Source organism: Seriola dumerili, unplaced genomic scaffold (genome assembly GCF_002260705.1).
Source record: "Seriola dumerili isolate Sdu_G_001 unplaced genomic scaffold, Sdu_1.0 BDQW01000138.1, whole genome shotgun sequence".
In the NCBI taxonomy this organism is placed as follows: domain Eukaryota; kingdom Metazoa; phylum Chordata; class Actinopteri; order Carangiformes; family Carangidae; genus Seriola; species Seriola dumerili.
Window position 1 is genome coordinate 15,753,157 of NW_019174393.1, and position 17,839 is coordinate 15,770,995.

At 42.5% G+C, this 17,839-nt stretch overlaps 1 protein-coding gene across 1 annotated transcript in view; it reads left to right on the plus strand.

The window, feature by feature from the left end:
• Positions 1 to 17,614, plus strand: part of ntf3 (neurotrophin 3) — a 40,621-nt gene extending 23,007 nt beyond the window's left edge. The window contains exon 2 of the mRNA XM_022749585.1: positions 16,502 to 17,614. Within this exon, the coding sequence (XP_022605306.1) occupies positions 16,502 to 17,377 (876 nt within the window). The 3' untranslated portion in view covers positions 17,378 to 17,614. The remainder of the gene's footprint in view (positions 1 to 16,501) is intronic.
• Positions 17,615 to 17,839: the final 225 nt, after the last annotated feature.

Below are 17,839 nucleotides of genomic sequence, written 5' to 3' on the forward strand. Positions count from 1 at the left end.
GTGAGTCTCTGATTAGTTAAGAGCAAGTGTCTTTACATTTATAGCCTGGCAGCCAAAACAGGAGTTTAATCGCTTGCCCTCAGACCCAGGGCCAGGACAACGTGGACACATGGAAGGTAAAATGTAATGAATCCTCATTATTTTTTAGCATGTTTTTTTTTTTTTTGCTGAAATCCTGCTGCAAGTTTGATAGGATTTTTTTTTTTTTTAAGCATTTCCTTAATTGCAGGTGTGTTTAACTGAGAGGTAACTTTTCATGCTCGTCTTCCTCATGACTTATTTCCATGTGGACATTAAGATTGCTGTAACATACAGGCTCAAATGTGTAAACGTCTGAGTTGATTTCCTCCTCCTCTTCCTTCCCTCTCCTCCCGAGGTGTCTGACAGCAGTTGGCTTGCCTTATTAAGCATTACTGCCAGTAGATTACCAGGCTGGCGTCCCAGTTACAATCAGTTCAGAGGTTAGACAGTGATTTGCTGGTCACTGTTGTTCATTCCAGCTTCTTAAAATAGCTTAATCTCCTCCCACTTTTATTTCTCTCTTAGCCTCCCTGCCATATTCGATCTTCAGTTTCTCCTCGTCCTGCGCCCCCCCCCCATTGAATTTTACAATCAGCAACCTCGGATCAGCCAGACCTTCTTGTTAAGCTCATGGAGGTCGGGAGGAAAGCCAGCTCTCCTCATCTCTTGAATTTCAACAATAAGATCTCAGTTTTCTAATTTAAGTGATTTAAGTACTCAACCTTGTTCACCATCAACTCCTGAAAGAAATACTGGCTCTTGAACTGCCAAGTCCAGACCAAGGCCCTGATCCAGACCAGACCATGTGTTACTTACAGTATTACAGTTATGTAAGGACATATTTTCATTCCAAGTGCAATTTAAGTTGTGTGATTGAATGTGTGCATATAGCCTACTTCAACAATAGTGTGTGTGCATGTGCGATATGAAATTAGATAGAGCCTCTGTTGTGTGTGTGTGTGTGTGTGTGTGTACCAGTTCCTTGTGGTGCCTTCCCTCCAGTTCAGTAACAAGAAGCGGAATGTTGCTACCATGACGACGAGTTGTCACCATCAGTTAGGGTGAACATTACACACCGATTCAGCAGCAGGATGTTGTTCTTAAAGTTTTTAAAGAAAAGAAAAACTGATCCAGAGAAAAGAGAAGTGAGAGTGTGTTCGTACCACAGCTGCTTGTCTCTGTCTGGCGGCCACACGTGCCCAGATTTAGGCACTGGCTAGCTTACAGGCTAAATGAGCTGTCTTCCACAAGCCATCATGCTGGTGTGTTAGTTAAAGTTCCTCTCCAGACATGTTTTAAATACTCTAGTGTGATTAATATTTTGTTTAACATGGTTAAACTAGGGCTGAAAGCACATATACGTTTACTTCCTCATTGAGAAATTCTGAAGTTTCATCAGAGAGACTCAGCCACATGTTTGAGCCTCAGTCAGACCCAGACTCAGATGAGGAGTCTGTTGAGACCAGGACCAGAGACTAGCAGACGGATCAGAACGGTTAGCGTAGTTAGCATCTTTTATCTGTTTATGTTGTTTGTTAGCTTGTAACTGGCAGTGGCTGACACAGTGTTAGTGGTTATGCTAATGTTAACTCTCTCTCTGTACTGACAAGGTTTCAGGTTTATTTAGCCCCGCCCCCCATCCCCACAAGCTGACAGGATTGGTTCCTTAGGTTTGTGACGTATGAAACCCTGGCTGTCTGAATCGTTTTTATGAGACTCATTGGTTCAGTGCAGTTCAAGGTTGAAACATTCAGTCATGGAATTGACTGATTATTTCACTTATCATATGTCTTGTATTATATAAAAACACCATATGGCTGTTGAGGTTAAAAATAGATTCAAAAGTACCTCCAGGAGCAGCACAAACAAATAAAGGTCAGTTGCTAATAAATTAAAAAAATTACAGAGGGGGGTGAAAATACCTGTGGCTGACTACAACAGCTCACATGGTAAATTTAGTATTATATCCACTTCCTACTCTTATTAGTTCCAGTCATTTCATATTTGTAAATGTACTTTGAATAAAACACAAGACGTCCTGATGTTTTTTCACATTAAAAGCTGACCTAAAAAGGGAAGTTTCTTGAGCTTGACATCGCCTGACGTGACTCTTGTTGGACTGTTGGAATGAGTGCTGTGGAAATGTAATTTACATTGTTGATGAATTAACCTTCATTCATGATGGTGCATCTGGACCTCTGAGCTTATGTCAAATTCATATTTGGATCTTTAATAAAAAGCTTGAGCACCACTTGGCCTAATGCTGCACCATGTTCATCAGCTGGTCACTAATGTTGCAGGTAACCAAAGGAAAAAAGGAAAACCAAAACCATGAGCTAAAAGATGCTAAAATGCAGCTTTAATTTCTCATTCTTTCTCTCCTTTTCTTCCCTCTCATCTTTCTTCTCCACATCCTGGCACATTTCCACCGCCTCCCTCTGTTCCTGCTGCCTCACTGACCAGACGTCCACCAGGCTGCTCCTGTCATTACTCCTGTTAATCAGACAGACTGTCGCTGCCGGTAAACAGAGCTTCGCCTTTTGGTGCCCCTTACAATCCAGAGTTCACCAGGGTGGAGTGGAGGGGCGTTTGTGCAATTAGTTGTGCCAGTTGAGAGGATTAAAATCACCACCAGGGCCTGATGAGCCCACAATGCATCTGCACTCTGAACTCTGTAAGTCACTCACACACACACAGAATAAGTCCGGTAGCATTCTAGCCCCTGAACGATATTTTATTCTTATTATTTATTATCTTATTATTATTTATTTACTTACTTATTTCTCTTATCGATTTAGTATTTCAGAAATTATGTAATATCTTCAGATATTTGTGTTGCAATTACATTTTTTTCCTGAAAATCTGAAGTCCTAACCGCAGCGACCTGTGTTCGAACCCGACCTGTGGCCCTTTGCTGCATGTCATCCCCTGTCTCTCTTCCTGACTGTCCTGACTCTCTTTCAGTGTGGCTATCAAAACAAAGGCTGCCCAAAAAAATAACTTTAAAATCTTGTTGCTAACAGCGAGGTGTCCAGATTTGCTATGCTTTACAAGTAGAGGAAAGATGAGGTGGATTACTCCTAAAGCAATGGTGTTCTATTGATTTTTTCTTTCCTTTTTTTTTTATTTTTTTTATTTTAAATAAAGGAGCATTCATCCCACCATCCTGCCATAGTAAACGTTCAAGGACTGGTCCATGATGTTCCTGGTATTAGGATGTAAAATGATCTGTTTGACTGCAGAAGCATCACGTCTGCGTTTGCCTCGAAGCGACGAGGCCACTGTTGTGGTCTCATGTTTGTTTGAATTGGCCTCCAGTTCTGTTCTGTCTCTGTCCCTCAGGATCCACCGTGTACACAAAAACAACCGCTGACACGCACACGGACACACACAAAAACAAACAAGAAAAGGTTCCGCACATATTTATTCAGATACACACACACACACACACATGTGCTGTTCTGATTCATGTAGTCTACAGTTAACTTGGCAGATGCAGTGTGTGTACTTGCTAATAAAAGCATATATAAGAGCTATACACACACACACACACACACACACACACACACACACACACACACACTCTGTTTTGTCTCTGTGTTTCCCTCTGTTTCAAACACCAGTGTGTGGCTGCTCTCCTGTGTGTGTTAGGTTTACATTCCTCACGGTGGGCCACATCACTCAGAAATGCTCACACACACACATACATACACACACACACACACACACACACACACACACACACACACACAAATACAGAGTGAGAGAGAGAGAAATAAAGCAAACCCCGACATGATCTGACTTACACTGCCACAGGCACATGCACATACACACCCTGACTCATGCTGTGCTTTTTGGTTGGTCGGTTGTTTTAATGACTTTTTCTATGTTTTGTGCTGAAAAGTTTCATTTCATAGATGTGAAAAAAGTAAAAATCTGAAAACGGAACATGTGGTAAAGCCATGCTGTCTGCGCCACTGCTGCCGCTGCACACAACCTTATCTTCACTTTTTTAATGCCACAGTTGAACCTTGTGAAGTAGAGAAGAGGACGATTGCAAAACATCTTGATGTTGGAGGGAGACAGAGAGCAGGAGGGTGGAGAGGAGAGGAAGAGGCAGCTGATGGTGAAACAGGAGGAAGGTTGAAAAACTGGGGCCGGGTTGCACAAAACACCTTAAGTTTTTGACTTAAGCAGGACACTTAAGATTGAATTTCTCCTTAGCTGAGGGAGCTACACAAAGGTGTGTTGTCCCCTTGTTTTGATGGGAACTTCACTATGGTGTTCAGCAGACAGGTAAGAACGTTTGTTACTCAGTTATTGACATGGCACAACGTTGATCTGTGGAAATGAAATACCTAACCTGTAACTAAGTGGAAAGATCCTATTAACCCGTTGAGCCATACAGATCAATCATTAATTGTAAAGGAGCTGGAAGAGCACAGCTGTGGAAAGTAGAGCGATCCAACTCTTGACTGATGGACAAATCATAAATTGACTGCCTGTCAAATCCATCATGTAAAATCAATTCCTCATTGTCCTGCGTTTATTTTCTTTGATTATTGCCATAAACTCCCTCAATTTGGTTGATTTTAAGTGATTTTTAAATGTCCTATATGTCTTCTTTGATTATAGATCAGGTCTAGGTTCTATATTAATACTGTGAAAGTATCAAAGTGCTCAGTCCACAGAGAAATGCACACAGCCTGTATTCAGAAACTGAGCCTTAAAACTGGTGTCAGGACTTCTGGAACTTTGTGATGTCACAACAAAGCAGTCACTGCTCTCAGCCATGCACCAAGTCCCGCCCACCTGGACCCACCATCCAACCTTGCAGGATTTGGTTTCTCTGAGTGTACCTGAAATCAGCTATATATTTTTTTTTGGCTCACCAACCTGTTGTTACTGGAGCTCCAGAGAGAAGCCTGAGAGAGGAGATGTAAAACTACATTGAGATGGATTTTGCTTCTTAAAACCACAAATACATCTTCTTATGGATCAACATCTTAAGTTTAAGACCAAGATTAGTAGAAAATCTTTAACCACCATAACCCCTTAAGGGTGTTTTGTCCAACTATTTTTATTTTAAGTAATCCTTAACTCAGCCTTTAAGGCAACTTAACTTAAGGTGTTTTGTGCAACTGGCGCCGTTTTTTTTTAAGGCGATGTGGAAAACAAACAATTGTTGATATCACTGTTTAAATCTGAAGATAATGGTGCACACTTTCATCAATAGTGTTAGACTTGCTTGTGCACACAGAAAGTGACAGCAAAAAGCCTCAGAGAGACACACACCTGACACATCACTGTGTGAACTGGGTGTGAATGTTGGATTGTCGGTTTTGTAATGTTACAAAAAATGGGCAAACACAAGACCCTGAAATAGGACATCATACACCTGAGGGGGAGGGGGTGACACACTGTGTGACAATCCAACAAGCTCCTCTGTTCTCTCTTTATTCACTGGTTAAATGAAAGTTTGAAGATTTTCTTTAAGCCTTGGACTGTGAGAGTAGTAGTTGGTGATTTGCTTTGCACTGCATGACTCTTCTGCCATAAGGCTTTGTTTACACTGAAGCTCAAATGTGACATTTCCTTGTAAGCGTGAGGCTCATTGCAGCGTCACTTTATCACCTCTGCTGTGGACATCCAGACAATGGACGTTTGTGACTTCTGGGTTTTTTTGGTGGGGGCTTGAAAGTAGAATGGGCTCTGATATCCCTTGTTATTCGCAGTGATCAGTATTATCCTCTGAACTGTGATGCCTCGTCCCCTTTGTGTTCACACTCAAAGACAACATGCACTCCACACATACTGCACAAACGCTGAGGTGTTCCCACCGAAATTTGGAAGCTGTTCAAAGTTCCCATGCTGGTGAAATGGATCTTTGCGACAATACATAACATCATCACATGTATGATAAGTCTATTAGCCATCCATCACCCCGCAGTGACACAGTCAGTGCAGCCGTACAGTACGTCACTGTGGAGGAAACCCGTCTGTGCTCCTGCTAAGACGCTGCCACACTCAGGCTGATTATCTGAATCAATCCCTCGGGTGTTAAAAGCTCAGAGGGCATGAGTCTGCAGCGTCTGCCTCAGCCTCCTGCAGACTGCATGCAACAGGCATTTTTTTTTTTGCAACTATATCCTCGCGGCAGTACGTCCAACTTATATACCCATCACTCCGCTCACATTGGTGCACGGCTATCATATGCATTCATGAGCATTTCTGTGCGCAGCAGCTCTAAGCTTCAGTGCAGGCTTGTAGCAGATTAACAGCTTCAGTGAGCGTGGAGAGCAGGTGAGACGAGGATCTTGGCAATTCACTCAGGTCTGTTTTCCAAGGAATGATTAGCACAGGTCTCTCGGCCGCAGGGAGGGAAAAAGAAAGTGAAACACAAGCACACCATGCAGCGTACCTGTGTGAGCTCTGCTGCACGGCACTATATTTTGGGGTGTTCGATGATTTTTGAGGTTGAGATTTTGCCTTCACTTCTGGACAGATCTACCTCCGTTCAACTGTGCAGCTTTCTCCTTTTCTTCGCGGATGTAGAATTTTGTTCTCTCCTCCCATCATAAAAACTTGCAGGGATGAATAGGAAGATGAAAACTGACTGAGTTGCGGATAGTTGATCATGCACGGTGGGGTGGGGTTATGAATTATATAATACTCTTCCTGTGTGAGAATTAGGCTTCAGAAAAGGATGAAAGCACAAGTGGAGAAAGGAGTGAAATGAGGATGAAGGAGTGTGAGATGATGAGCGCATGAAGGAGGGATGATGTCAGGAGGAGGGGGAGGCTGGCTGGACACTGGCCTGATGGCTCTTGAGCCTCCCGAGGTGAAGTTATGAAGGGAGCAGAGGGAGGACTTTTTTTTACTTCTATTTCTGCAACAAGGCTTTCTTTTCATTTGGACGCTGAGTCCCTACAGATGCCTCCTGTGACCATTCTGATTTGACCTGAAGCTTCTGATTGATCACTTTTATGTAACACAGGTCTTATGACGGTGAGTTGGGAGAAGTTGTGGTTTTTGTTTGTGTGTGTGTATAAGGTCATTACATTTCTCTTGATCTGGTGAGACTAAGGTTATTGAATGATTGCCTCTTTTTTTTTTTTTTTTTTTTTTTTTTTTAAAATCAAGATTATACAGAAATCTTGGGTTTTTTAGGGCATTTTTTTGCCTTTATTCTGATAGTTGCAGTGCAAGAGAGACAGGAAAGTCAGGGAGAGAGAGAGAGAGAGAGAGAGGGGATCACATGTAGCAAAAGGCCACGGGTCGGACTCGAACCCGACCGCTGCGGTTAGGACTAAGCCTTTATGGTACGCGCTCTACCAGGTGGACCACCAGGGTGCCCCTAGACATTTTGAAACATGGAAATCCCGATTAGAGAAAGACAGAAGAAGAAGAAGAATGTGTACATGTGAAAAAGTTTTCTTTTTTTTAACCTTGACCAACAGCTCATGTGTTGATATGCTATATTAACTAAGTAGATGAGACAATTTTAGTTGAATTTCAGCATAAAAATGGAGTCTACAGTGGTAGGACGGGTTAGCTAAGGGTGTCAACAGTTGCATCAGATTCCGGTAAATGACATTACTCAATCATACATTCATCTCCACATCCTGGAAGGGGCAAGGCCAAGTCCGACTGCTTGTTATTTGCAGGGTCAGAGTTTGTGTAATAAGAGGTTGGAGTTTGGGGCTGACTCTCTAAGAACCGCCTCATCAAGCCCTTGCCTGTCAGTGACAGTGAGTCAAGGCAGATAAAAACACATCAGCCTTTGTCATGTGGTGGCTAATGTGCTACCAACGGCGTGAGTAACCATGAGAAAAGCCCTCAGGTTTACTGAAGGGCTGTAGATGAAGGTCAGGATCTCCTGGTGTGAGGAGTTGTTTCTGACTGGAGGTGAGGTGGAGTGTGTGAGACTGACAGGTGAGACGTCCGCAGGGATTCAGCCTGATCAGGACTGTTCTGTTGAAGAGGAAGCTGCGTCTGAAGGGTAATCTCTCAGTTTACTGCTATGTCTATGGTCATGAGCTCCCATTAGGAGCTAAGAGGATACGATAAATAAGTCTGTTTATCTATGATATTGTTGGATGGCAACACTGTGAGCAGGAACTGTTGTGAAACGATCCCAGTTGGTGAATTGAAGGAAGCTGAGATATCTGACATTTGGTTTCCAGAAGGAAAAGCTTTCTGTTTTTTCTCAAATGGAGCTGTCTGCTTTTTTTTTTTCCAGCTGGAGTTTGTTTTGGTTGAATTAATCACCACGTGTGTGAGACTGAAATGCAGCTGGACATTCATTCAAAAGACTCAAAATGAACCAGGACTGATAATTGAACATTATCATTGGCTATGGGGATATACGTACATGATTATAGATAGGTGGAAGAGGGAGCTGACCGTATATCATATGATTCCTTATAGTTACAAAGTCATATTCAGATACTTCCTACAGATAGATCGAACATATGCATTCTGTCTTGTCTTCAACTGAGCTCTGAAAAACACAAAATGAATAATAAACTTGCTCCTGCACAGATTTTAAAGTCTTACACCTGTTGGCTAATAACTGAAAAAGACACAATCAAACAATTAAAGTTGCAAGCAGACCCTCGCACTGTCACGCACATCGCAGCCATCCGACACCGCGCTTATGAGCAAGATGTGATTTCCTGCATGGACTGCTTGGCGGCGGACGTATTGCATGTTTTGTATTACCACTTGTGTCCACTGTGTGGCGAGTCAAGGGTTACTTCCTGTTTTCAGTAGGTGGCGCCTTGACTATGACGTCATGTAGCGTGGTCACAAACTTTGGGCTACACACAGACCTCCACACAAGGGTCCATTCAGCCCTTCACACGGACTTCAGCAGATAACAAAGTTAACTTCACATGGACCCATGTGGCCAAGCACAGTAGTGGAACTGGCCTTCAGTTTAGCATGCTATCATTTGCTAAGGAGCGTTGGTCATATAGTCATTCGTTTTATAACTATTTGTCTCATAAAAATGGATTCAGTCACTTTTTATGTAGGAAAACCATCTTAAAGAAAATATTAATCAAAGCAGAGTGTTTTTTTTTACAGAATTTACAACATGTCTGGAGAGAAACTTTAAAAATTTGACTGGCATTAAATGAAAAGTTAAGGTATCACCACAGTCATTAGGCTTCATCCTCTGAGCATCATGCTTCTCTGTACCAGATTTCATGGCAAAATCCAAGTAGTTTCTTTCGGATAGTTCAGTGTGGACCGACCAACACTGGGACATTTCCATCCCAAGAGCCACTACGAGACACGACTAAAAGTTACAGCAGCTATGAGCTCAAACGTGCAGTGATTCAGCTTTAATTTTATTTTTTGTGTTTTAAAAGTCTGTCAGGAGATTATTTATAGGCTGCACAGGCTTGCCTTAAAGTTTAGCACCTCTTTAAAAAAGAGAAGCCGATCAAGACAAAGTCCAGCTGTGACATGTCTTCACTGTCTTTATCAGGTATTTTTGATTATGTATTCCACACCTCTAGCACAGGAAAGCTTTGTAACACAGGCGCCTCCTTTAAAATCTTTATAGTAATTAAAGGAAACAAGGCCCTATTTGTTGTGAGTGTCTGTGGCAGGATGTGTGATTTTTAAAGGAGAGATTCATTGGTCAATTTATCATCCAGGCAGATTTTTTTTTGACTGGAGCCGTCTGGTTCAGAACACACTTAGCCAATATTCATAATAAATTAATGGGGAGTCACATGGTGTTGTGGTGGTGGGGCACGACAAAGCCCCAAAAACCTGCATTCCAGCTTCACCCAGTTCTGTGACTATTTTCAGGCCACAGTACCATCTGAATGTCACATGAAAAATATATTTTCCTTGAGCAATTATCCATTTAAGTGTGAAGCACAGCACTCAGAGGCACACGGTGAATTTCTTGTAAACATGCCTACTGCTGTGTCGAATCCCTCCCTGTCTGGGGGGGGGGGGGTCAGTTAAAGGAAAAGTTGTGAGCTTGCGAAAGAGATGCTGATGGTTATCTCTCCCTAAAAGCAGTCACGTTACGTAGTCCCTGTGCTGATAACCTGTAGATGAATGTGAGGAATCCCCTGGATGTTTTGCTGTTTCAAATGTTTCTTCTTTTCCAGTAATTTACAGTATGTACACTGCACTTACTCTAGAGGTAACACACAAGCTCGCATTCAGAGGTTAAAGGGCCATTCACACCAAGAACAATAACAATGTGAGCATCCACACTTTTTCTCAAAAGGTGGCGCCAAACACACACTTCATGCTCCAGCTGTGTCAGAGCAAAACACAAAACACTGATTCTGAGGGTTAGCACGTCTGGGTCCCAGCTGTTGTTCTTATTAGCATCTTTATAAATATTTGTTTTATGAAACCGTGGGTGGGTTTTTTGAACATCAGTGATGACTTTCTCAGCCGCTGTGTTGAACGTGACGTGTTAACCCGTCCACCAAGTGGTATACTTACCACTTTACTTCCGAGTAACGGGCCAAAGTGGCACTAGTGGGTGCAGCAGGCTGGCAAGTAAGTGGTGCTGTATTAACCTAGTAATGTTATTATTATGGATGCCCTGATTGATCGGCCAATTTCCGTTAAAAATATGTGAAGCAAAGTCTCAACTCCACACACGCTCCACCTCTTTGCCCATTTTTGGATTAACCGGGAGTTAGGTAGAGTCAGGCACTGCCAAGATGGCGATTGCAGAGCAGCTCACTTTGAGCTTCAAGAGTGCTCTTCAGAAACTTATGGGTGATGTCATGGAGGCTAGGTCCATTTTTATATACAGTCTATGGTTCTACTGTCTGTAGATTTATCTGTAATTTATTGGCTGTTAGTATTTCGTTAGTATTTTGACGCAGGTTCGTCAAATTGCTTTTAAAATGATGCCAAGGATATCGTTACTACCACAGTTGCTGTCATCCACTTGAGTCAGAAAATTTTTTACAGTTATTGTTCTTGGTGTGGACAACCCTAAAGAGGGTTAAGAAATTCTCAGACTTTTTTGGCTGATGACAGCTTTAAATCCAACAGAAAATCACGAACTTGCTCAGACCACAAGCTCAAGGCAGTGCTACTTTTAGTGCGTCCAGTAATTTTGGCGATACAAGGTTGGTAACTGGTTTCAAACCTTGTATGCTACCAGTTCCAGCCAACGACAGGGTCAGCAAAACACTTGCAAAGAGTAAAAGTTGGGGTATGCTCAAACACATAAATTTATGTGAAGCCTGCCATCCTAGAGAGATGTGTGTTGAATCATACAAATGGAAATAACAACAAACTTTGTAAATCAAAAGGAATAGTGTTTCACTTATACACACAAATTTGACAGAGGTAGTTGTATGAAGAAAAAAGGTCCTGTTTATACGTCATTTGAAATGTCCCGTATGTGGAATACACTTTAATTTCCACTTAGCCACATCTATGCATCTTTGTTAGCCTGATTGCTATGTCTTGGTTTTCCAGGCAACATTCAAATCAGAACAAATGCAACCACATGCATGATTCACAGTTAGAGACATTTATAAGACTTCCTCAAGCTCTCAGTCACCCTGCTCGCTCACCCATACAGATCAATGCTTATCGTGTAGTCGCACTGATCGGGGACGAGATAATTGCAGTGCAGTGCATCCTCCATATGATTTTATGAGTTGAAATCACTGGAGCCGCCTCTCTTCCCGTTTCCAGCAACGGGGAGAATGACGACTAATTTTAGTGGAATTTCAGTGCAACTTTATCACAAGGGACAGAGGCCACTTCCACAGACTTGGGAGGAGTAAAGACACATAACTGAATGATTCTCGGAGCGATGAAGGCATTTAGACCATCTCAACATCTGGTGAGCAATCAGATTTCAATCCGTTTTGAATGCTTGCATGAATTTACACAGAGCTTTGCTTTGAGATAAGATCACAAAAAAAAGAAAAAATTAAATATATTAGAATTTGGACACTTTCAGCTGCTGTGTGTGAATCGAGCCAACTAAAGACAGGAAAACAGAGTTTGTCAGTTTTGTTGTTGCACAATCGTGTCTGAAAATACATTCACCTTGATGCATTTGAAACAGGTGGACTCATAATATCCTGACAGTCTTTTGCTGCACAACAATATATTTTATTACATTTTGTCTTTCGGGAGCATTAACATCTATCACCTTGTTCTCTTTTCCCTTATCTCTTACACACATACACACACACACACACACACACACACACACACACACACACACACACACACACACACACACACACACACACACACACACACTTTGACTTTCAATGACTAAATTTATTCCCAAACCTTAGTGTAACCAACACCTCATTATGAGCCTAACCCTCAACTCAAGTCCTTGTCCTAAAATAACTTCTGGTACAGCTGAGGACGGGCAGAGTGTCCTCACTGGGGAGGTGTTTCCTCGTCTTCCCGTCCTTGAGCAGACATTTGTTCCAACAATACGCATAGAAATACAGAAGACACACACACACTTTCTCATTATCACCCTGCACACTGAGCAAATTATCACTCACCCACCAAGCCTCATTAGCCTCTGCCAGCCTGAATGTCAACATCATAAACTACAGTGAGGGTTTTTATGACTGTGATTATGGCAGCAGGAGGGGAAATTAATTTGTCTGACTAAAGGCAGTTTCACGGGCCAGGCGCCTGATTTACAAAGAGATCCTTATTCATACACTTGGATTTAATAACTACAGCAGATGGAAAGAAGCTGAGAGAAAACTGAAGGTTATGTCAATGTCACATTAAGTGCTTAATGTCACATTATCAGAATGTCATAACTTTGACTTTTATAACTTTGGTGACCAGGGGTTCTGCCTTTACCATGCAGGAGTAGCTTGGGACACTGTGGAAAAGAGGCTGGAGCAGGACTAATGCAGTGGAAGTAGAGCACATGTGCTCTTCTTACTCCTTTTAGAAGCAGCCACAAACATAATGTACCTTTGAAACATGATATTATATAAATAGATATAAGTATGTGATGTCCAGATATGTTCTGAAACAAAGATGTTGAAATTACTTTTTTAGCAAACTATGTGTTTTGTGTTTTGTCTGGGCTGCATTTATGTGCAAGTTCAAACTATAGATTAATGAATAAATCATGAATCACTCATCGGGGACTCACATTTGTTAAATCCATGAGTCATGGTTGTTTACATTCACGACAGCAAAAGAAAAGTTTCATATTTAATTGATTTAAGACCTTTCTGTCATTATGGTTGGTTTTTAAATAGCTTCAGTCAACACACTGAAGTGTTGGTATTTATTCACGGCAGTTTACTGCTCAGTTGTGCCGCTTTTTAATTGATTGGGTGGCTAAAACTGGTTTTGGGTGGCTTGTTTTAAATTGGGCTACTCTTTGTTAGATTTGGGTTTGCTAAACCAAGTCTATGAATGAAATGTAACACCAGTAAGTCAGTGAGGTATAGTGCTTCATATGTAGTGCACTTATGACACACGGTTTAATTTAACTTATCACATAATCAAATGTTAGACTGACTTTATGATTAGTTTCATCATGTTGAGAAGATGAAGCAGAAGCTAAACATCTAGCTAAGCAGTATTATTGGACGATAACATGGATGTAGTTGGTTGTAATTAACGTAGAATTCAGCAGCATAGGTGATTGAACACAAGTAGTTTGTATTGTGAATGATTTTATTTAGTTATTTGTGTCGAGCAAATGAAGCAGCATTATAAAATCCATTCAGAGGATAAGTTGCAGTGCAGGAGGAGGTCAAGGTAAGCTAATAAGCCAGGCTATAACATAGCTAAGCTAGCTTTCATTTCCACCAGCACTGTGGAAGCAGCAGAAGCTGTCCAAGTGTAACAGCCTGACTTTGTCATGTTTCTTTGCAAATGAAAAGAAAGGTCAGAAGAGTGAATGATGACTGAGAGCATGTTTTGCTGCTGTTTCATCCCTACATGGTAACGTTAGCTAGGTAGAAAAAAAATTGAATTCACTGTGCTGCTCTGAAGCTACTGGCAGATACTGGCAACTTTTAAGGTGGAATGTTTTCTTGCGTGTTACTCAGTGCATGAGTTGATGCTGTGAATCAATCAATACACCTTAAATGTCAATATGACAACTCTGACCACTCCATTAGTTTTTATTTGTTCTCTTGAGTAACATATGCTTTAGTGATGATTGGATCTTCAAGTTCTTAAATTTCAACTGGAGTTGTTAAAGTGCAAATATTCTATTTCCTTACTTGGAGATAAAAGTGGCGAAGTGTTAGTTTGGTGTGCTCCTATAGCGCTACACCTGGTGAAGTGAGCCCATGCACACTGCACACTTTCATGTGCACCCTGAATGACAGGCACACAGAGAGGGTCAGTGGAGAGACTGACACTACAGGCCCGGTAAAAAACTTTACAAATTTCTTTGAAATCCCACTGGAATTTGCCCTGGCATGCAAGATGGTCAGCCCAACTGTAAAGGGCTTTCTTGTACCTGGGTCGTGTGTGTGGTAATACGCTAAATATACCTTTCTCTCTCCTTTCTTTCTCCTCTTCCTGGTTTTGCCACATGTCTCCACTTTACCCGTTGTTTCAAATTAAAAGCCCTCTGCTGAGTAATTACACTTGCCAACAGCGGTGGCAACAGCTGCTCAACAAAATATCATATCCCACATCAGACTTAAAAAAACAAATACAAATACATAATGACAATTGTTTGGATTTGAGCCTCTGACTGGGCTATTTGGTGTAAGACAAATCTCAATCTGTGTGTGTGTGTGTGTGTGTGTGTGTGTGTGTGTGTTTGTGTGTGTTTGCGCGTGTGTATGTCTTTGATTGTAAGGTGACATTGCTGCTGAACAGATGCCCCTCCCCTCATTAACAGATGTATCATTAAGTCATTATACTGCTGATGGGAACAAGTCACCTCTTTTTGTTTGCTGCCGTCTGTGTGTTCAACCCACACCGCTTCTCTCCTTCTCTCTCTGAAAGACATGGGAACCTTTAGTTTTACAGAGAATGCGTGTGTACACTGGATTGCAACATAAACAACTTCCCATCCCTCTATAAAATGCACATCGCCACCTGCTTATCTGTGGGAATACCATAATTACTCTGGGTGACACAGAGGAAAAGCATGCTGGTATTTTTTTAAGGTTAAGGGCTTAATTCATTTAAGTGTAATAATTTGAGGGGGCTGTTAATTTAGCAGAGGGGGCCCACACATCTGAGGGAAACCCCTGTGGTTACAAAACATTCTTGTGCTGTCAAAGCTGAAAAGTTAAGAGGGAAAGCTGCTTTGTTTTTACCCTACAAGTCAGAGAGAGACTGTTCTTCTGACAGCTGTGGCGGCAGTTGGACGCTGTTCATATGTGGAACTTTATGAATGAGGGTTAGTCAGTCTGTTTTCCTCAAGGGAAAAAAAAGTATGAAAATAAGACCAAAACAGCTTTTCTGAGAACTCTTTAAGTGGCAATAACACCTCCCTGGGGCTGACACCACCAGCCCATCCTGATCCACGCTGACTGGGAATAAGCATGTGGCACATCAACATTGACTTTTCAACGCATGCACAGACATACACAAGCATTAGAAAACTGCTCTCCGACATGATGTTATTCCGTGCAGATCTCCACTGATCACCACAGGGTTTTTAAACTCAAACGACCAAAGGGCTACAACTTCTTAAGGCTGTTTATGGCACCAGAGCTCAGGACATAACCTCAGCCAAAAGATGATTGCAGTAAATACACATGTTCTTCTGTGGGAGGCCGTAAGCCGAGAACCACGGCGCAGCAGCTGTGATGCAATCCGTAACTAACATGTCCAAAACGTGTGTTTTTGATTGACTCCACATTGAGGAGTTGTAAAGAGTCATGAAGACTGCAGGAGAAAAGAGACACCATGACTGATACTTTAACAAAAGAAGAAGAAAAAGATAACCTGTCTACTTAATAGCCCAGTTGACTTAAACGCTGATTCCAGTTGTTTGACAGCCTAACCTATCATTACATATAAACCAGAACAATTTGACCTTTTGTAACTCCCTTATAAGCCAACAGCAGCTGGGTGTTCCCGTCAGAATCATCCTGCTGGTCCGGGGATTCAAATTGGCAACTTTCCCATCACAAAACTGCATCTCCACCATAAAGGGACCTTATTGAGACAAGGCTGTGTGTGTGTGTGTGTGCGTGCGTGTAGTGTCATTCTGCTTGTTTTAAATGCTCGTGCCAAGCGTTTCCATGTCTCACTCTGAACAGAATTGTGGGTGTTACAGCCACATGGTATGTTGTACATGTAGCAGCATGTTTGTCTTCATACCGAGACATGCACACACAGCTGCTGTTATTTACATCATGGTAACAGACAGGAAACCAAAGGCTCCCACAAGAGTTTCACAAGGTTCATCGGTGAAGGGTGCAGAGAGGCTTTTTGTGGTTATTGTTACTTAAGAAGGAAAATGAGTTAAGTTTGTCTCTGTTTGTCTTTTCAGATCTTACAGGTGAATCTAGTGATGTCCATCCTGCTGTATGTGATGGTCCTCGTGTACCTCTATGGTATCCAGGCAACCAACATGGATAGCAGTCACCAGGGGCAACAGCAGCCGAGTCCCGACCCTTTAAACTCTCTTATCATCCAGCTGCTTCAGGCCGACCTGACGAGGGGGAAGACCAGGGGGAATCAGAGCCAACAGGGTAAAAGCAGGGACACGGAGCCCCAGGACACGCTGCCTCCTCTCCTCAGTGCTAACTTTCCATTAGAGGACCAGGGCGATGCGGAGCAGTGGGGGACGGGGGGTCGCAGCGGCGGGAGCAGTGAAGGCGTGATGGACCAGCAGGTGATGCTGTTGAACTCTGACCTTATCAGGCAGCACAAGCGGTACAACTCACCCCGGGTGCTGCTGAGCGACCGACCGCCACTGCAGCCGCCCCCGCTGTATCTCGCCGACGACTTTGTGAGCAGCGGACCGGAGGGCGGGGCGGCGGGAAACAAGACACGAAAGAAGCGTTATGCTGAGCACAGAAGCTACCGCGGGGAATATTCTGTCTGTGACAGCGAGAGCCAGTGGGTGACAGATAAAACCCAGGCGGTGGATACCAGGGGGGACCCTGTTACTGTGCTGGCCAAAATTAAAACTAGTGCCACGCAGGACATTAAACAGTACTTTTATGAGACGCGCTGCCGGACCCCCAGGCCCTTTAAGGGGGGCTGCAGGGGCATTGACGACAAGAACTGGAACTCGCAGTGCAAGACGACACAGACGTACGTTCGAGCGCTGACGCAGGTTCGCAATTCAGTGGGCTGGAGGTGGATACGCATAGACACGTCGTGTGTCTGCGCGTTGTCAAGGAAACGTCACAGGACGTAAACGCAACAACCCGAGCCCTGCTGGGGACTACCTGTTTGGAATTCTACTTCCTATGTAGGATTTTACTTCCTGTTCTCAATGCTCCCCCACCACAGGATTATGTGTCAAGGTGGTGCAGAGCAACAATCTGCTATACAATGATGCTTCTACTGAAGAAATCTTGGGTCCTTCAAAACAATATTTCACATTAACGTGCTGAAAATCCACAAACCGGCGCTGCACCGCTGTTATGGAAGAACTCGCTCGAGAAGGGGCAGGGAGGGAGGGCCTGAGTGTGTGAGGGAGAACTGTACATATAAATTATTTAAATTATATGAAATGCATGTAGTTTTACATGTTATTATATATACATATATATATGTTCGTATATATATATATATATATATGACGTATGAATATATTTGTGTTATTTATTGAAAGAAGTTTTCAAAAGGAAAAAAAAAATGTCTATAAAAAAGGAAT